This window comes from Palaemon carinicauda, chromosome 20 (assembly GCF_036898095.1).
Source record: "Palaemon carinicauda isolate YSFRI2023 chromosome 20, ASM3689809v2, whole genome shotgun sequence".
NCBI classification, from domain to species: Eukaryota; Metazoa; Arthropoda; class Malacostraca; order Decapoda; family Palaemonidae; genus Palaemon; species Palaemon carinicauda.
This window is the reverse complement of record NC_090744.1, coordinates 20,121,193-20,142,155: the sequence shown is the minus strand read 5'-3', so window position 1 is coordinate 20,142,155 and position 20,963 is coordinate 20,121,193. Positions and strand designations below refer to the sequence as shown.

The window sequence follows — 20,963 nt, the reverse complement described above, 5'->3', positions numbered from 1 at the left end:
TGCCCAGTTAGAGCTCTTAGGTACTATCTAAAAAGGTCTTAACCTTTACGAGGACAATCAGAAGCCTTATGGTGTGCTATCAAGAAACCTTCTTTTCCAAGTTCTAAGAACTCAGTTTCTTACTATTCAGGCTTCTGATTAGAGAAGCACATTCTCATCTGAAGGAAGAAGACCTTGCTTTGCTGAAGGTAAGGACACATGAAGTGAGAGCTGTGGCTACTTCAGTGGCCTTCAAACAGAGCCATTCTCTGCAGAGTGTTATGGATGCAACCTATTGGAGAAGCAAGTCAGTGTTCGCATCATTCTATCTCAAAGATGTCCAGTCTCTTTACGAGTACTGCTACACCCTGGGACCATTCGTAGCAACGAATGCAGTAGTAGGCGAGGGCTCAGCCACTACATTCCCATAATCCCATAACCTTTTAACCTTTCTCTTGAATACTTTTTATGGGTTGTACGGTCGGCTAAGAAGCCTTCCACATCCCTGTTGATTTGGCGGGTGGTCAATTCTTTCTTGAGAAGCGCCGAGGTTAAAGGTTGTGATGAGGTCCTTTAGTATGGGTTGCAGCCCTTGATACTTCAGCACCTTAGAGTTGTTCAGCCTCCTAAGAGGAACGCTGCGCTCAGTAAGGAAGACGAACTTATTTAAGGCAGAGTAATGGCTCAAGTCGACTTCCTTACCAGGTACTTGTAATTTCATTGTTATTTTGAATAACTGATAATATGAAATACGGGATACTTAGCTTCTTGATATACATGTACACTGGTTTTCACCCACCTCCCTGGGTGTGAATCAGCTACATGATTATCGGGTAAGTTTAATATTGAAAAATGTTATTTTCATTAGTAAAATAAATTTTTGAATATACTTACCCGATAATCATGATTTAATTGACCCACCCTTCCTCCCCATAGAACCAGTGGACCGAGGAAAAATTGAAGTGGTGTCAACAAGAAGTACTGCAGTACCTGGCCACAGGTGGCGCTTGTGAGTACACCCCCCTCTTGTATAGCGATCGCTGGCGTATCCCTTCCGTAGAATTCTGTCGGGCAACGGAGTTGACAGCTACATGATTATCGGGTAAGTATATTCAAAAATTTATTTTACTAATGAAAATAACATATTACTATAATAATTAATGATAATATTTTCGTTAGTTCATTCACCAACATACTTGTAAATACAATAAAACATGAATGACGATGAACACAGATAGGAAGGATTCTTGTTTTCTATGCGAGCAACACACATACCCAAAAATATATGGCTAATGTAGGGGCCGTGAAATTAAAGTATCGTTGCTGGCTTCCTTTAGAAATTATAATATCCCTGCTCCTCTGGCCTGGAAAGTGGTACATAGATGAACTGCGCACACCAGTCGTTTGGGTCATTATTTCGGGGATAATTTTTGTATTCAAATGAGTAACGATAGTTTTATATATATCGTACCATGGTACTTTCCCTAATTTTGGAAGGTAGCCAATATAAAAAGAAAACAAAAGGGAATTTTTTTGCATTGTTCCTCTTTGCCTATACTGTAGTTATATTTTTAAATATTTAACTTAGCCGGTGAATATATAATAGCTTTTTAAATATTTAACTTAGCCGGTGAATATATAATAGCTGACGCCTCCGGCGGCTCGACAGAAAAACACAAAAACTCGCGAGCGATCGCTATGAAGGTTGCGGGTGTGCCCACCAGCGCCAACTATCGGCCAGATACCGCATATACATGTAAATAGCTCCAATTCTTCTCTGTCGGTCTGATCGACAAGACGTACCATTACTCGCTGTTAACCTGGAGTTTTTCAACAGTCTTGGTGAAGTACTTCCTTTTGGTTTGAGCTTTCGCAGTGCAGGTGTTTTATCTTCAACTTAAATCTTGAACTTTTTTTTGGATAGATTTAATTGTTGATGACTTTGGATTGTTTTTTTGGACTTTCTTTGACTTTTCAAAATGGCCGACCCTTCCCTTAGTACGAAAGTGTGTTTTAGGCTTTTAGCAATTATCTTATCACGTTATAAATTGTTGTTGTTAATTATAGATTTTCCTCTATATATTTTATATCTCACCCGCCTTTATTAGGCCTCTTCGATTAGCTTTCCATTTATAATAAACATCAAGATAAATTTTAATGATTTGTTTATATGCGGCCTTACCTATTCCTCCCCTAATCCGAGAGTAGGCGGTCCTAACTTGGAAACCGAAGTTAAACAACGAGAGAGAGGAACAATCGTTAATAACTCTTACAGAGCAAATGATTTAAAACTTATTAAATGAATATTTTTTAGTAGATATTTTATGAAAGATTTTCTTTGAATAGTCTTCGTGCTGTTTCAAAGATGAACTAACGTTTGGTTTATTTATGCTACGCAGTTTGCGCTCTATCGTTACGATAGAGAAAGAGAGAATCACGGTTTCACTTTGCAGAAAGAGTAAATCGATTCTAACGTTTTGTTCATTCTTCTTTCAAACTGAAATGTTTTAAATACTAATTTAAAGGAACTTGTTAATTTTCAATTTCTTAGTCCTTTCAGTTTTTTTTTCCTTTGGTCAAATAACCTGTTTATTGACGAAAGGTGAGTGGGCTTTTCTCTTCGGTGTGAAATCAAGAGAGAGAGAGAGAGAGAGAGAGAGAGAGAGACGGAGAGAGAGAGAGGAAGAGAGAACGTTCCGATCTTTATTCTCGTCCCAAGCGAGTAACGTTGTTCTCGAGTCAGTTTTTTACTCTCGTCCCAAGTCTCTGTACGGGGAGAAAGGATAAAACGTTTTTAATTTTTATTCTCGTCCCAAGGCACTGTACGGTGAGAGATTGAAAACGTAGTTTTGAATGAACTAGTGTTTAGTCTCCTCCCCAGTCACTGATCCTTTTATCTTTATATATTTCCGTTTTATTCGATATACTGTATATGTTTACTGTTTTTTGCTTGTATTAATGTGCTTACATTTTACGACTTATTTCGCAATTATAACCTTTTGATGTAGGGTAGAATTGCGTGCTTCAGGTAGAAATCAGTTTTATTCATGCCTAATGTGAAATTATTGAAAAATTTGATTTCAGTGAAGTAAGTGCAAAACAGAAAATCGTAGTGATAAAGTGATAATTGCGCAAAGTGTTATCAGTGTTGCGACAGAGGGTTCGTCTGTTCGTGCCTGTCGTTCGCCTAGTCCGAGACCTCTTGCAAGCTCCCATGCCCCAGGGAGAAGTAATGTCGTAGGACTTATGGGTTCGAGAGGCTTTAACCAACGAACAGACGTTCCCTCTATGGTTTCAGGCGTGTCTCGTCAAGACCGCCCCTACCATAAGACGAGCGAGACGGTTTTTCTCCTCGTCATCCGAAGGCTTATCGCGTAAGAAACCGTGGAGCAAGGTTTCGAGACCCTTAAAGCGAAAGTCAGTCCCTTCAGGACAGGTCCAGCGTCCTGGTTGTAGCCATAGGGACAGCTCTGACCCTGTGCAGTCATCGGAAGACTGCTCATTGCCTAAACAGAAGCGTAACACAGGCTCCGAGAGTCTTAGTGTAGGCAAGGTTTTGCAGTCACAGACGTTACCCTCGTCTCTCACCGCACCCATTCCCGTTGATCCTAAATGGGTTGTACTGCAAGACATGCAGATTAAGCTTGCCTCTCTTATGGAGGACTATTCTGCTGAGCAGGTTCACGATGATCCTCGCCGCTTAGCTGATCGAGATCCTGGCCGTCAGCCGCCCAAACGAGCCTTTGCTCGTCCTGTTGACGTTGACGTTACAAAGTCACGTCAATCACGTTTTGTAGAGCCTCACTCGATGCAGTCCCGTGTTGACTCTCAGCCGCTTGTGGACGTTCAGCCGCTGCCGCTTGCTCTTGTTGACGTTCAGGACGTTCGCCAACCAGCGAAGTTGACTTGTTTTGACGTTGAGCGTCAAGCACCGCAGTCAAGAGTTGTTTTGACTGCTCAGTCTAGGCAGTCAAGGCAGTCTCGAGTTGACTTCGAGCGTCCTCCCGCACCTGTTGTTGTTGCTGGTCAGTCCTTTAAGCAGTTACATGACGTATCGTCCTTGACTGCTACTGATGCTCCTTTGCGTGTGGACTCTGCTTGTCAAGCATTGCCACCACAGCAGGTCTCTCCCTTGCTTGAGACTCGGCAATTGTCGGACGAGGTTCCTTCAGATGAGGAAGTTGCTGATCCCCCTCCTACTGATATTCCCTTGTGGACTCTGTCAGACGGAGAGGAGCCTAAAGCTGCTCAGCCCTCTATGGACTTTAAATAAATCATGCTGATTTTTAAGGATCTTTGTCCGGATCATTTTGTAACTGCTGCTCCTCGTTCGCCTAAACGTCAGTTTACACTAGGCCTAGCTACTTCGAAGCCGTTGTTTTCTAAGCTAGTGCTCTCTCGCTCTTCTAAGAGAGCTTTACGTTTGCTAGGCGACTGGTTGATCACCAGGAGGAGTTTGGGGGAGACAGCCTTTGCTTTCCCTCCCTTTTAAACTGGCTTATAGAGCGAGCGTCTGGTATGACACGGGAGAAGTTCTCGGCTTGAGAGTTCCTGCCTCTGCCCAGATAGACTTCTCAAACCTCATAGACTCTCCCTGGCGCCTGGCCATGAGACGCTCCAAGATTTTATGGTCGGCTTCAGAGCTAGACCATCTCCTGTTAGGAGTTTTTTCAAGCGTTTGAAGTTTTGCTGTACAATTATGTCATGCATAAACAAGGCTATCAGGGATGGCTCCTATAATCTGACAGCCACGTTCTCTGCAGGAACAAGACTATCAGGGATGGCTCCAATGATCTGGCAGCCACGTTCACTGCAGGAGTATGTAAGAGGCAAGTGCGCTCAATGTGTTCATTGTCAAGACAAACTTCACGATGAAGTCTACCAAGCTGTCTTGACAGCATTAATGGAAGGCGACTGGATGGTCTCTCTCGACCTTCAGGATGCATACTTCCACATTCCTATACACCCGGATTCCCAACCGTTTCTGAGGTTTGTTTACAGGAATGTGGTGTACCAGTTTCGAGCCCTGTACTTGGACGACTGGCTTCTCAGAGCATCGTCCAGTCATCGCTGTCTGCAGGATCTACATTGGACGTTGGGTCTGGCCAAGGAGTTGGGACTTTTGGTCAACCTAGAAAAGTCCCAACTGATCCCATCCCAGACTATTCTATATTTGGGGATGGAGATTCGCAGTCCAGTTTTTCGGGCTCTTCCGTCTGCCACCCGAATAGAACAAGCCCTGCTCTAAGTCCAAATAATGCTGAAAAGAGAACGTTTGTTCAGTCAGGAGTTGGATGAGTCTCGTAGGGACTCTCTCATCCCTGGAGCAGTTTGTCTCGCTAGGGAGACTACACCTTCGGCCTCTCCAGTTCCATCTAGCCTCTCACTGGAACAAGGACAAGACGTTAGAGACGGTATCAATCCCAGTCTCCGAACCAGTAAAGGCATGCCTGAAAGGGTGGGACAGCAATATCAGTCTGAGAGAGGGACTATCCCTAGCAGTCAAGAACCCAAACCACGTGTTGTTCTCAGACGCGTCGGATTTGGGTTGGGGTGCGACCCTGGACGGTCGGGAATGCTCGGGTCTGTGGACCTCAAGTCAGAAGAGCATGCACATCAACGGCAAGGAGCTATTAGCAGTCCACTTGGCCTTGATGAAATTCGAAAGCTTTCTTCGAAACAAAGTGGTAGAGGTCAACTCAGACAACACCACAGCTTTGGCGTACATCTCCAAGCAAGGAGGCACACACTCCCTCACGCTGTACGAGATCGCAAGGGACCTTCTCATATGGTCAAGAAATCGAGGCATCTCCCTGTTGACGAGATTCATCCAGGGGGACTTGAACGTCTTGGCAGACTGTCTCAGTCGGAGGGGTCAGGTGATACCCACGGAATGGACCCTCCACAAGGACGTGTGCAAGAGTCTTTGGGCGACTTGGGGTCAACCCACCATAGACCTCTTTGCCACCTCGTTGACCAAAAGGTTACCAATCTATTGCTCACCAGTCCCAGATCCAGAAGCAATCCACATAGACGCGTTTCTACTGGATTGGTCTCATCTGGACTTATATGCATTCCCACCATTCAAGATAGTCAACAAGGTACTGCAGAAGTTCGCCTCTCACGAAGGGACAAGGTTGACGTTGGTTGCTCCCCTCTGGCCCGCGAGAGAGTGGTTCACTGAGGTACTTCAATGGCTGGTAGACATTCCAAGAAGTCTTCCTCTAAGGGTAGATCTCTTACGTCAGCCCCACGTAAAGAATGTTCATCAAAGCCTCCCCGCGCTTCGTCTGACTGCCTTCAGACTATCGAGAGACTCTCAAGAGCTCAAGGCTTTTCGAAGGAGGCAGCCAGTGCGATTGCGAGAGCTAGGAGAGCTTCTACCATCAGAGTATACCAGTCGAAGTGGGAAGTCTTTCGAGACTGGTGCAAGTCAGCATCTGTGTCCTCTTCCAGTACCTCTGTAGCCCAAATCGCAGATTTTCTTTTACATCTGAGAAATGTTCGCTCCCTCTCAGCTCCCACTATTAAGGGCTACAGGAGCATGTTGGCTTCGGTCTTTCGTCATAGAAGCTTAGATCTTTCCAACAATAAAGATCTCCAAGATCTCCTTAAGTCTTTCGAGACCTCTAAGGAACGTCGTTTGGCAACTCCTGAATGGAACTTAGACGTGGTCCTAAGGTTCCTCATGTCAGACAGGTTTGAGCCATTACATTCAGCCTCCCTGAAGGATCTCACCCTCAAGACGCTTTTCCTAGTGTGCTTGGCTTCGGCTAAAAGGGTCAGTGAAATTCATGCCTTCAGTAAGAACATCGGCTTTTCTACAGAAAAAGCCACATGTTCACTTCAACTTGGTTTCCTGGCCAAAAATGAACTGCCTTCTCGTCCTTGGCCTAAGTCCTTTGATATACCTTGCCTGTCAGAGATCGTAGGCAACGAACTTAAAAGAGTGCTGTGTCCAGTTAGAGCTCTTAAGTTCTACTTAGCTCGAACTAAGTCCTTACGAGGTGGATCTGAGGCATTGTGGTGCTCAGTTAAGAAACCATCATTGCCTATGTCAAAGAATGCTTTGTCATATTTTATCAGATTTTTAATACGAGAGGCTCATTCTCACTTGAATGAAAAAGACCGATGCTTGCTTAAGGTTAAGACGCACGAAGTAAGAGCTATAGCAACTTCCGTGGCCTTTAAGCAAAATAGATCTCTGCAAAGTATTATGGACGCGACCGTTTGGAGAAGCAAGTCGGTATTCGCGTCATTTTACTTAAAAGATGTCCAGACTCTTTACGAGGACTGCTACACACTGGGTCCATTCGTTACAGCGAGTGCAGTAGTGGGTAAGGGTTCTACCACTACATTCCCTTAATTCCAATATCCTTTTAATCTGCTCTTGAAATATTTTTTAATTGGGTTGTACGGAAGGCTAAGAAGCCTTTCGCATCCTTTTTGATTTGGCGGGTGGTCAAATGTCATTTCTTGAGAGCGCCCAGATTAGGGGTTTGATGAGGTCCTGTTGTATGGGTTGCAGCCCTTGATACTTCAGCTCCTGGGAGTCTTTCAGCATCCTAAGAGGATGGCTGGGCTTCGTGAGGAAGACAGACTAACAAGGCAGAGTAATCGTCTAAGTCAACTTCCTTACCAGGTACCTATATATATTTGGGTTTTGTTATGATATAACTGTCAAAAACTCTAAGCATATACGCTGTAAACTTAATTAACTCTGGTCTCTACCCACCACCATGGGTGTGAATCAGCTATTATATATTCACCGGCTAAGTTAAATATTTAAAAATGATATTTTAATTATAAAATAAATTTTTGAATATACTTACCCGGTGAATATATAAATTAAAGGCCCCCCCTTCCTCCCCGATAGAGACCCAGCGGGATGAGAAGAATTGGAGCTATTTACATGTATATGCGGTATCTGGCCGATAGTTGGCGCTGGTGGGCACACCCGCAACCTTCATAGCGATCGCTCGCGAGTTTTTGTGTTTTTCTGTCGAGCCGCCGGAGGCAACAGCTATTATATATTCACCGGGTAAGTATATTCAAAAATTTATTTTATAATTAAAATATCATATTGAATGTATATTAGCCTAACCTAGGATGCTAGGTGCTATATGACTGAAGGAAGGGGACATTTAACCCTGGATAGGTACGATGGGTCGTTCGCGACCCCGAGCGTAAAAAAAAGACAGGTTTTTCTCACGTGACTCACCCCCGTGACTGAATTTGTGGGTGATCGACCTGCAGGAGGTGTCTCCCCTACACGCTCTAGTAGTGTCCAGATGTGCATTGCTGTAGCTGTACTCCTTCCCCGATTTCTGAGACGCGTCGGGGTCGAGCGCGACCGAGTTTACCCTTCTAAGGTAGTTTGCATAATTATCAAAGTTATTACGTATTATGAAATTGTCGTAGAATGGTGCAACTTGTATAGGTTATCAGTTGTGGAAAGTCTTGGTGGATTGTTTGGCTACCATGTGCATGATATTTTTTTTAGTTAAAATGTCGTTCATCACCACGAGGACCATTTTACCGCGAGTGCCCCTTTTTCATTTTTTTTTCATTTTTTTGCCAAGTCATTTTTCCGTAAGATATTGCCAAATAGTGTCGTAAAACTTTTGCTTGCTTAGTGTTGGAAAGTGTGTCTAGATGATCTGGCTACCCATGCATGACTTTGTTTTTGTCAGATACGACGTAGTTATTGGTATATTGGGTATTTAACTGCGGTTACCAATTTCTGTTTTTTTTCAATATTTGTAAAAATTACTACGTAGTAAGGAATTGCCGTATATTATTCATTTTTTTTTTCATGTTTATGTGTTAGAAAGTGTGCCTTGATGGTTGGGCTAACACGTGCATGTCTTTTTTTTTATCTGAGATGCCGTATATTAGAATGTCGGGCATTTTACCGCGAGTACCCCTTTTTCATTTTTTTTCATTTTTTTGCCAAGTAATTTTTCCGTAAGATATTGCGAAATAGTGTCGTAAAACTTTTGCTTTTTTAGTGTTGGAAAGTGTGTCTAGATGATCTGGCTACCCATGCGTGATTTTGTTTTTGTCAGATACGACGTAGTTATTGGTATATTGGGTATTTAACTGCGGTTGCCAATTTCTGTTTTTTTTCAATATTTGTAAAAATTTACTACGTAGTAAGGAATTGCCGTATATTATTGATTTTTTTTTCATGTTTATGTGTTAGAAAGTGTGCCTTGATGGTTGGGCTAACACGTGCATGTCTTTTTTTTTATCTGAGATGCCGTATATTAGAATGTTGGGCATTTTTCCGCGAGTGCCCCTTTTTATTTGTTTTGCATTTTTTTGCTTAGTCATGTTACCGTAAGGAATTGGCAAGTAGTGTCGCAAAACTTATATTTTTATAGTGTTGGAAAGTGTTTCTAGATGATCTGGCTACCCATGCCTATTTTTTTTTTAGCCAGATATGGCGTATATATAAGTATGTGTTCGATTTTCCCGTGATTGCCATTTTTTCGTTTTTTCCCATTTCTTTCAAAATTACTACGTACTAAGGAACTATCACAGAGTAATGATTCATTTATATGTTTATTTGTCGGAAAATGTGCCTTGATGGTTTGCCTAGCACGTGGCTGAAATTTTTTTTTTCTGAAATGCCGTATATTAGAATGGCCATTTTTCCACGAGTGCCCCTTTTTATTTGTTTTGCATTTTTTTGCTTAGTCATGTTACCGTAAGGAATTGGCAAGTAGTGTCGCAAAACTTATAATTTTATAGTGTTGGAAAGTGTTTCTAGATGATCTGGCTACCCATGCCTATCTTTTTTTTTTTAGCCAGATATGGCGTATACAGTATATAGGTATGTGTTCGATTTTCCTGTGATTGCCATTTTTTCGTTTTTTCCCATTTCTTTCAAAATTACTACGTACTAAGGAACTATCACAGAGTAATGATTCATTTAGATGTTTATTTGTCGGAAAATGTGCCTTGATGGTTTGCCTAGCACGTGGCTGAATTTTTTTTTCTGAAATGCCGTATATTAGAATGTTAGCCATTTTTCCGCGAGTGCCCCTTTTTATTTGTTTTGCATTTTTTCGCTTAGTCATGTTACCGTAAGGAATTGGCAAGTAGTGTCGCAAAACTTATATTTTTATAGTGTTGGAAAGTGTTTCTAGATGATCTGGCTACCCATGCCTATCTTTTTTTTAGCCAGATATGGCGTATATATAGGTATGTGTTCGATTTTCCGGTGATTGCCATTTTTTCGTTTTTTCCCAATTCTTTCAAAATTACTACGTACTAAGGAACGTAGGGGTATGGCTAACGGTATGTCTGATCATTTTTTGGTGGAAGGAAAATTGGTTGTAGCAAAAGAGTGGGGGAATAGAGTAGGTGGATGTAAAAGGGAGCTAGTGAGGGTTGAAGAGCTAATAAAACCTGGGGTAAAAAGTAAATATCAGGAAAGGTTGAAAATGGCATATGATGAGGTGAGAGTAAGAGAAACTGGTAATTTAGAGGAGGAGTGGAAGTTAGCAAAAGAAAATTTTGTTGGGATTGCAAGTGATGTATGTGGCAAGAAGGTTGTTGGAGGCAGCATGAGGAAGGGCAGTGAATGGTGGAATGAAGGAGTGAAGGTAAAAGTGGAAGAGAAAAAGAGGGCTTTTGGAGAATGGCTGCAGAGTAATAGTATAGAGAAGTATGAAAAATATAGAGAGAAAAAGGTGGAAGTAAAGCGCAAGGTACGTGAGGCAAAGAGGGCAGCTGATCTTAGGTGGGGTCAGGGACTGGGTCAGTCATATGAAGAGATTAAGAAGAAGTTTTGGAAAGAAGTGAAGAGAGTAAGAATTGAAGAGACAGTGAAAGATGGAAATGGAAGGTTGTTAAAAGGAGAGGAGGCAAGGAAAAGGTGGGCGGAATATTTTGAAAGTTTGCTGAATGTTGAGGATGATAGGGAGGCAGAGATAATTGCTGTTCCAGGTGTTGAGGTGCCAGTGATGGGAGATGAGAATGAGAGAGAGATTACAATAGAGGAAGTGAGGAGAGCACTAGATGAAACGAGAGTAGGAAAAGCATCTGGTATGGATGGTGTGAAAGCTGAGATGTTGAAGGAAGGGGGTGTGACTGTAATTGAATGGTTGGTGAGATTGTTTAATGTGTTGTCAATGGTACCAGTAGATTGGGTCTGTGCATGTATTGTACCACTATATAAGGGTAAGGGAGATGTGCATGAGTGTTGTAATTCAAGAGGTATTAGTTTGTTGAGTGTAGTTGGAAAAGTGTATGGTAGAGTACTGATTAATAGGATTAAGGATAAAACAGAGAATGCAATCTGGGAAGTACAGGGGGGTTTTAGAAGAGGTAGGGGTTGTATGAATCAGATTTTTACAGTTAGGCAGATATGCGAGAAATATTTAGCAAAAGGTAAGGAGGTGTATGTTGCGTTTATGGATCTGGAGAAAGCATATGATAGAGTTGATAGGGAAGCAATGTGGAATGTGATGAGGTTATATGGAGTTGGTGGAAGGTTGTTGCAAGCAGTGAAAAGTTTCTACAAAGGTAGTAAAGCATGTGTTAGAATAGGAAATGAAGTGAGCGATTGGTTTCCGGTGAGAGTGGGGCTGAGACAGGGATGTGTGATGTCGCCGTGGTTGTTTAACTTGTATGTTGATGGAGTGGTGAGAGAGGTGAATGCTCGAGTGCTTGGACGAGGATTAAAACTGGTAGACGAGAATGACCATGAATGGGAGGTAAATCAGTTGTTGTTTGCGGATGATACTGTACTGGTAGCAGACACAGAAGAGAAGCTTGACCGACTAGTGACAGAATTTGGAAGGGTGTGTGAGAGAAGGAAGTTGAGAGTTAATGTGGGTAAGAGTAAGGTTATGAGATGTACGAGAAGGGAAGGTGGTGCAAGGTTGAATGTTATGTTGAATGGAGAGTTACTTGAGGAGGTGGATCAGTTTAAGTACTTGGGGTCTGTTGTTGCAGCAAATGGTGGAGTGGAAGCAGATGTACGTCAGAGAGTGAATGAAGGTTGCAAAGTGTTGGGGGCAGTTAAGGGAGTAGTAAAAAATAGAGGGTTGGGCATGAATGTTAAGAGAGTTCTGTATGAGAAAGTGATTGTACCAACTGTGATGTATGGATCGGAGTTGTGGGGAATGAAAGTGATGGAGAGACAGAAATTGAATGTGTTTGAGATGAAGTGTCTGAGGAGTATGACTGGTGTATCTCGAGTAGATAGGGTCAGGAACGAGGTGGTGAGGGTGAGAACGGGTGTGAGAAATGAGTTAGCGGCTAGAGTGGATATGAATGTGTTGAGGTGGTTTGGCCATGTTGAGAGAATGGAGAATGGCTGTCTGCTAAAGAAGGTGATGAATGCAAGAGTTGATGGGAGAAGTACAAGAGGAAGGCCAAGGTTTGGGTGGATGGATGGTGTGAAGAAAGCTCTGGGTGATAGGAGGATAGATGTAAGAGAGGCAAGAGAGCGTGCTAGAAATAGGAATGAATGGCGAGCGATTGTGACGCAGTTCCGGTAGGCCCTGCTGCTTCCTCCGGTGCCTTAGATGACCGCGGAGGTAGCAGCAGTAGGGGACTCAGCAGTATGAAGCTTCATCTGTGGTGGAAATGTGGGAGGTTGGGCTGTGGCACCCTAGCAGTACCAGCTGAACTCGGCTGAGTCCCTGGTTAGGCTGGAGGAACATAGAGAGTAGAGGTCCCCTTTTTTGTTTTGTTCTTGTTGATGTCGGCTACCCCCCAAAATTGGGGGAAGTGCCTTTGGTATATGTATGGATGGATGGACTAAGGAACTATCACAGAGTAATGATTCCTCTAGATGTTTATTTGTTGGAAAATTTTGTTTACTTTTTTTTTGATTGAATATCATCAAATTTTTTTAGCTAAAATATTATATTGTTTTACATTTTTTTTTTTTTCGATTTTATTTCCCTTCAAAAAATTTTTTTGGGGTCAGAATTTCAATTTTATAGTCGTAAAATAATCGACAATTATCCAGCAACCCACCATACAATTTTTATGCATATCCAATAATAATTAGATTAGTAAATAACACCTTGAAATTGACATACCCTTCCTACATTTCAAGTGGCAGATTAGGGAGTCTGAGTCAGTGTGGTTGGCGGCCATTTTGTGGACATATCCGAAGCGTAAGCTGCCCTATCTATATATATTCTTGTTCCCTATAGAATTTGTGATATTTTGGTATATTTTTACCTGCATAAATATCATATTATATATTAAATATATGTATTTTTTTACGAAATTTCTAAGTACTCAAAAAATTACCTTTAGATATGGCCCCTGATATAAATGTAATTTACAAAATAATGAAGATTTTTTTACATATTTCTATTTTAGGATAACATATGTTTATTCCCTAAAAAAATTAGCCACTTCCTATTTAATTTGGGTACCCAAAAAAATTCATGAAATTTGGACAAATTTTTTTGGCCAAAAAAAGTTACTCTTTTTTTCTCATTTCAGATCTTCACCTCCATGGGTCTGACTTCATCCAAAATACATCAAGATGTGTCCTAAACATTCAAGAATAAATTCCTAAAAGGATTTGTGTATATATGTATAAACTTTTTTTTTATGAATTTTTATGTCAGGTCTTTTTTTTTTTCTACTTAATTTTTTAAAATATTTATAATGAATAGTTTTTCTGCAGATGAGTAGTATTTATCTTTACAGTTGTTTTAAGCATTCATTGAAGTTTTTTTTGGCAAAAGAAAAAAGGAGGTTACTGCAAAAACTGATTTTTCAAGAATTTTTTTTGGCGTTGGGGTCGTTCGCGTCTGAGTATACCCTTAAAGGGGTGTCCGAGGAGCGTACCTATCCAGGGTTAATTTGTCTCTATCAACACATCCAACCTAACCTGACCTATAAAACCTCAATTAAGGGTGAAGGACAGAATAAATTCTAACCTCACCTAGGACACCAAGTACTAATTTACAAGGGGCCCCTTACTGCTGGAACAAGCTCTCTTAGCATTATATACACTCACTATAGTCAATTTTTTTTAGCGAGGCAGATTTGCACCGATTCGCAGGGGTTCCCTTTTTGCTCGGAAAAATTCCCCGATCGCTGATTGGTCGGAAGTATTCGGGCAAAAATACTTCCAACCAATCAGCTATCAGGGAACTTCTCCGAGCTAAAAGGGCACCCCTGCGAGTCGATGCAAATCTGCCTCGCTAAAAAAAATTTACTATAGATTCTATACCCCAGGGTATGTTAGGTTAGAGGCTATTTTTGGAAGAATTAGGCCTCTTAGCCAGGTATGACTTTGATTTCTAGATTGGGTTAGGCTAAGAAATATCAGGTTATGATGTACCCTTGTAATACATAAGCGTATAGTATTTTCTCTTGGACCAGTTCCAGTTATTCAGTTCATATCTAAAACTGAAAACAGACTGCTTTTGTAATGTGAGGGATTGCCTTTTGTAGCTGTTCACTAGGACCCAACTATTTGAACATGAATCTAAAAACAGCAAACGATACCGCTCTCCACCGGGTAGAACAATGGTGCTATAAGATATGACGATTATGTTTTGGTATAAAACCATACCTCAAGACTTACGGTGAACTTTAAGGAGAAAAAAATATTTTCAAATTTACAGTACTGTACCGTATCTTGAAAATTGTTGTATACCACAGTTATTATTTCGGTACCAGCTGATCTCGGTTGAGTCCTTTGTTAGGCTGGGAGGAACGTAGAGAGTAGAGGTCCCCTTTTTGTTTTGTTTCATTTGTTGATGTCGGCTACCCCCCAAGATTGGGGGAAGTGCCTTGGTATATGTATGTATGTATGTATTATTTTGGTGAATCTTCCCCAATTTTCATTTGCTACATACTTAAATTTTAAGCGTAAGCTTAAAGAAAAATAATAGAAACAATAATTATTGGATGATTTTAGTTAGCCCCTAGCTTTTGTTTCTTCGCTTCACTGCAAGGATTGTCAGGCTTCTTTTTTTTTTTGCTTTTAGTCTGTTTATGATTGATACTTGTTCCGCTGAGCTCAAAGGATTGGAAGAGTATTTTGAGATTGTCCTATCCTACTAATCCGAGGTTGGTCTTGCATTAGTTTGTTGCTACTCGTATGCGAACCTTTCCCCCTTTAAATAGGGAATTTGTTTTCAGTGCAAGTATAAACGGCCGTTGAAATCATTAACAAGTCTAGTATTTGTTTTTCTTTTCTGTTTCTCTGGCATCGATTCTCTTGACTCTTCACTATCTTCAATGGCACAAAAATACTACAGACTTTGAAAAGTTTAGATATTTTTCAATCACATGTCAGGAATATCTAGCAAGTTAGGGATTTTATATATATTTTTTTTTTTATAATAACAAACATGCATTAATTCTATATTTTCCTTCGCCAGACAACAAAATGACAGCGCTGCACAAATGAGCATGGCGTCTTCAGTTTCTTTTGGCAGAAGCTGAAGAATTGTAAACCTCCATGAATAAAAGAGTTTGCCATACATGGCTGTATCATCTTCATCATCATCATCCTCATCGATCTTGTAGCAGTTTCGTAAGTTGACTCCAGCTTGAGATCGCTCCCGAGATTCTCGACCGACAGGGAAGTCACGGCAAAATGCAGCTCCTACGCATCCATTACCAGAAGCTTTTCCTATGCATGTCGTTTTTTATGCTGATTATCGTGGTGTTTCGTATTTGGGATAGAGACGGCAACACTATCACTCCCCAGCAGCCGCTTAAAGCGGGGTTGAAGGGTCCGGAGAGAGCAACTAGTCCTCACGAAAATGGTATTAATATCGATGCCCCTGCGCTCTCAGCCGTTCGTCATAGAAAAAATAGGCACAAAAATGAAAAAATGCAGTCTGCCTTGTTTGTGGACCTATTTTTAGACCTTGCTAAGGTAAAATCTAGTCACCTTTTTTTTATTTATTAGATGAAAACTTTGTTATGGTAAAGAATATTTCTTTGAACTGTACTGAAACTTAAGTTAAAATGAAAGATGTGAATACTTTAATCTATTGTAATAACTAAAGGTGAAATGACGTACAGTCATGAATTACTTACATATCATTTATTAGATAATTTTCATTTTAGGAAGAGACATGCCCTCTTTGCTTTGGCAATTATCTGTGTGAGGACATATCGGCAGGATTCCTCACACTAGATTCCGACACTCCTGTTGTTAAGGAGGGAGAGATGGTTTACGAAGCCCATTTAGGCGATCTCCATAAGTTGTCCGTTAAGGTGAGAAATTCCGAGTTTACTTGTTGAGTCAACATTTATTTTGATATCTTTATTAAACCAGACATTATGTATTTGTTGTTACAAGTTACAGACCTGTTATACTTTGTCACCCTGGTAAGAATATATTACAAGTGACAACCATTTTACTTTAATTTTTGTTGTGACCCTAGTAAGCAAATATTACAAGTTACAATCCTTTTACTTTAATTTTTGTTGTGACCCTGGTAAGAGAATATTGAAGTACTGTTGGGGTAAGGTGTTTACTGATATTTTCATGTGTAAATCTATGATAAAAAAAGAAGGGGAATGCATTTGTATAAAAGTTAGAAGGTATTTTAATTAGAATAAACTGTACAAGAAAAATTAACCAATGAGTAGTTGATGAAATTTATGCAGCATAAGCCACCCTTATAGTTGATTGAACATTATAGAGTCTTGTTTTAGATTTTTTGTCATCAACAGGTTTACAGATATTACAGAGTTTTCAATATTAAACTTACCCGATAATCATGTAGCTGTCAACTCCGTTGCCCGACAGAATTCTACGGAAGGGATACGCCAGCGATCGCTATACAAGAGGGGGGTGTACTCACAAGCGCCACCTGTGGCCAGGTACTGCAGTACTTCTTGTTGACACCACTTCAATTTTTCCTCTGTCGTGCTTCCGGCAAGACGTTCATGGATACGCTTATAATTTTGGAGTCTTGTTCACGGTTTTTGGTGAAGTATTGCTCTAAGATTTCAGCTTTCGCTATTCAGGAAGTTTTATTATTAGCTTAGCTAACTTTTGGAATTAATTTGATTAATTATGGTGACGAAGAGAGTATGAACTCTCTTTCACCTTTAAATGGCCGACCCTTCCCTTAGACGGAAGTGTTGGTGTCTAAGAGAGTATAGACTCTCTTTCTTAATTTTGCTTAACAAAAGTTATAGATTTATTTTATATCTCTCCGCCTTTTATAGGCCTCTTCGATTAACTTCCTTTTATTATAAACTTATTAAAATTAATTTTTATATTTGTTTATATTCGACCTTTCCTAATAGTAGGCGGTCTTTTCTTGGTACCGAAGTTAATTAACATTGAGCCCGTCATTTCGGTTTTACCTGTTAACATATTATGCTATTTTAATGTTTTTGAAAGAATTTCTTTGATAGTCTCGTACTGTTTTCAAAGTTGAACTAACGTTTTGTTTTGTCTCTGCAGTTGTTGACGTTCAGAACGTTCAACTTGCGCTCTATCGTTACGATAGAGAGAGAATTTTCACGGTGTCACGTTGCAGTAAGAGTAACCGTGTCTAGCGTTTTGTTCATTCTTTCGTAACTTAATGGTTTTAATTCTAATAAAGGAACTTTTCATTTTGGGAAATATTTTCCTTTAACAATAATATGTTTTAACGATATATAGGATTGGGCTCTTCTCTCAGGTTCTAAGTCAAGAGAGAGAGAGAGAGAGAGAGAGATAGAGACGGAGGGAGAAAGAGGAGGATAAACGTTTCGTTCAAGCGAGTAACGTTGTTATCGTTTTTGCTCTTCTCCCTAGTCTCTTTAGGGGAAGAAGGTAAACGTTTCTAGAGTTTTTTCTTGTTCTCAAGCTTTATGCGGTGAGAGATTTTAAACGTAGTTTATTTGATCTAGTGTTTAGTCTCTTTCCAGCCACTGAATTATTTATCTTTCATTAGATTTTTCTGTTACATTGTAATTCTGTTTTCGCAATTACTAACTTTTGAGAAAGGATAGAATTGCGTGTTTCAGGTACAAACCACTTAAAGTTTCGAGTTCAGTGAAATAAGTGCAAACAGAAAATCAAAAGTGATAAGTGATTAGCGCAAAGTGTGTCAGTGTTGTGCGTGAGGGTACTTCTGTGCGTGCCAGTCGTCCTCCCAGTCCGGGACCTCTTGCAAGCTCCCAAGCCCAGGGGAGAAGCAATGTCGAAGGGCAAAAGGGTTCGGCAGGCCTTGATCGGCGCACAGAAGTATCCTCGGTGGTTGCGGGCGTGTCTTACAGAGACCGTCACTCCCACCCGCAGACGATTGAGCCCTTATTTTGCTCGTCTGCAGAAGAAATTTCGGGGAGAAAACGCTGGTCTCAGGTCTCAAGACCTCTTAAACGTAAAGTCCAGACCTATGCCAGACGTACGAAGTTAGAGTTCAACAACCCGGATGCAGTCATGGGTTAGCTCTGACTCTCCTCAGTCATCAGGTGACTGCACACCTCCTAAGAGAGGTAAGGCGATGCCTCATCAGACCTCATCTTCTATTAAGGCTTTGCCTCAACAGACCTTATCGTCTGTTGATCCCAAGACGACTTTGCTGCAGTCCATGCAGTCGCAGCTTGCGGTCTTAATGCGTGAGTTTCAGACTGAGAAGGTTACACCTCCTCCTGCGAACGCTCCGCCTCTCCGCAGTCCAGTCTGCCAGGCGTACGAAGTTGAGGTTCCTCAGGCTACCTTACCGCGTTCTGAGTTGCCAGTTACCAGCGGTGTGCAGCAACCTCCGCCTCCTCCTGCGAGAGCTCCGCCTCACCGCAGTCCAGTCTGCCAGGCGTACGAAGTTGAGGTTCCTCAGGCTACCTTACCGCGTTCTGAGTTGCCAGTTACCAGCGTTGTGCAGCAACCTTAACCTTCCTTAAGGCAACCTCAGCAATGGGAGCAGGAGTCTTATGCCTTACTTCCTCCGCTTCCGCTTGCGGTTCCACCAGCGAGGCAACAATCTCTTGAGGTACGACAACCTCTTCCATCAATGAGGCAGCCACCTCAGCACTCGCTGCAGCGACCTAAACCCTCCTCAAGGCAAGAGTCTCAACTCCTTAGGCTAGCACCTCAGGAACCTCAACTCGCGAGACAAGAACTGCGTTCTGCGCAGCCGCTACCTCAACTCTCGCAGCTCACACCTCAGGAACCTTAACTCGTTCCTCAGGAACCTGCTACTGCGCATCCGCAACCCTTACAGCAAGCGCAACTCTTGAGGCAGCAACCTCATGCTATGAGTCAGCCACCTCAACGCATGCATCTGCCATTTTTTCCTCAACTTGAGCTTCTTCCCATTCAACTTGGGAATAACAAATGACAATAATAACACCTCATTACTTTCATAACTTGCATTTGTAATCATATACATGTATGCCTACACAAACATTATGATAATGGAGGTTATTTGTATTACTTATATAAAAATATTTATGTATTCCTTGCAATATATTTTTAACAAATCGCAAAATATGGCAAAAATATCTTCTAAACAAATGAATCATGAGTTATGAATGTAAGGTAATATTATGTTGATATTAAACCCCATGCAAGCATGCATGAAGTATGCAGTGTTGCCAACAGGGCGAGTTTCCCTTTCCTGAGGTGAAGTAGATTATAGTACATTTAGTGTAGCTTAATTCTACGATTATCATGCCGGCTATCAAATTCATCAACAGAACAGTCTAAATCAATTCCCTCGGCACGTGCACTTTCAATGGACGGTAATGCGATATTACTCACTCTAGCACTGGTCATGGAATTTCTGAGAAATGTTACACGCCATGCAACACGCTCTGCTTACCTTACAGCATGCTCTACATAAAGCATGCTCTGCATACAGCATGCTCTGCATACAACATGCTCTGCATACAACATGCTCTGCATACCTTACCGCATGCTTCTCAGTCACACATCTTTGGTTGTTGCCAACTCACTAGACTGTCAAGCAGTTTCATAACGTTGCCTTCTAGTCTGCTGCTTTTGCACCAGTGAAACCCTCACTGAGAGAACTTAGCTTTTCTCGGATATGGTCCCTGTAGATGAGAAAGTGCTTTTCTCCCTCCTTCTGATATTCCCTTGAGGACTCTGTCATTTGGAGAGGAGCCTTTAGCTGCGTAGCCTCCTATGGACTTTTATTTAAGCATAACATGCTCCCAGGGAAGGTAATGGTTCCACTTCAGTCGCTAACCCCGTCTGTTACCACACCTGCTCCCATAGACCTTGAGCTGTGTTGCAAGACATGCAGTCCAAGATTAGTCCTTGTTAGAGGATTTTTTTTTTTTTGTTTACGGAGTCAGTGTGTCACTGGGAAGACGTTCAACAACCAGCAGAAGTGACTTGTTGTGACGCAGTGCGGCAACCTCAGCAACCCGATAAGGAGTTGTCTGTACGACCCAGACAGTCTAGACAGCTTCGGGTTGTCACTGTACTTCCTCGCTTCCCCATGGTTGACAGTTCACAGACTGTGCAGCAGTACCATGATCTTGTGTCCGGCTCCGTCAGACGACTGGCTTTTAAGAGCTCCCACAAGTCGTCGCTGTCTGGAGATTCTCAGATGGACTATGGATCTGACCAAGGAACTGGGCCTCCTGGTCAATTTTGAGGAGTCTCAGCTCGTCCCATCCCAGACCATTGTCTCCCTGGGTATGGATCTTCAGAGTCGAGCTTTTCGGGCTTTTCCGTCGGCCCCAAGGATCTTCCAAGCCCTAGAATGCATCCAGAGCATGCTGAGAAGGAACCGATGCTCAGTCAGGTAGTGGATGAGTCTAACAGGGACACTTTCATCGCTGGCCCTGTTCATCGTGTTAGGGAGACTCCACCTCCCCCCCTTCAGTATCATCTAGCTGCTCACTGGATAAAGGACATGACGCTAGAGACGGTCTCAGTTCCTGTTTCCGAAGAGAGGAGGTCTTCTCTCGCGTGGTGTAAGAACAGCTTTCTTCTCAAGGAAGTCTATCTTTGGCTGTTCAGATACCCGACCGCCTTCTCCTCTCGGACGCATCAGACACGGGCT

General features: G+C 41.8%; 1 protein-coding gene across 1 annotated transcript in view; it reads left to right on the top strand.

The window, feature by feature from the left end:
* Nucleotides 1-20,963, top strand: part of LOC137660191 (divergent protein kinase domain 2A-like) — a 99,038-nt gene that overhangs the window by 6,907 nt on the left and 71,168 nt on the right. The window contains exons 2-3 of the mRNA XM_068394899.1: nucleotides 15,357-15,859; nucleotides 16,054-16,203. Of these exons, the coding sequence (XP_068251000.1) occupies nucleotides 15,575-15,859; nucleotides 16,054-16,203 (435 nt within the window). The 5' untranslated portion in view covers nucleotides 15,357-15,574. The remainder of the gene's footprint in view (nucleotides 1-15,356; nucleotides 15,860-16,053; nucleotides 16,204-20,963) is intronic.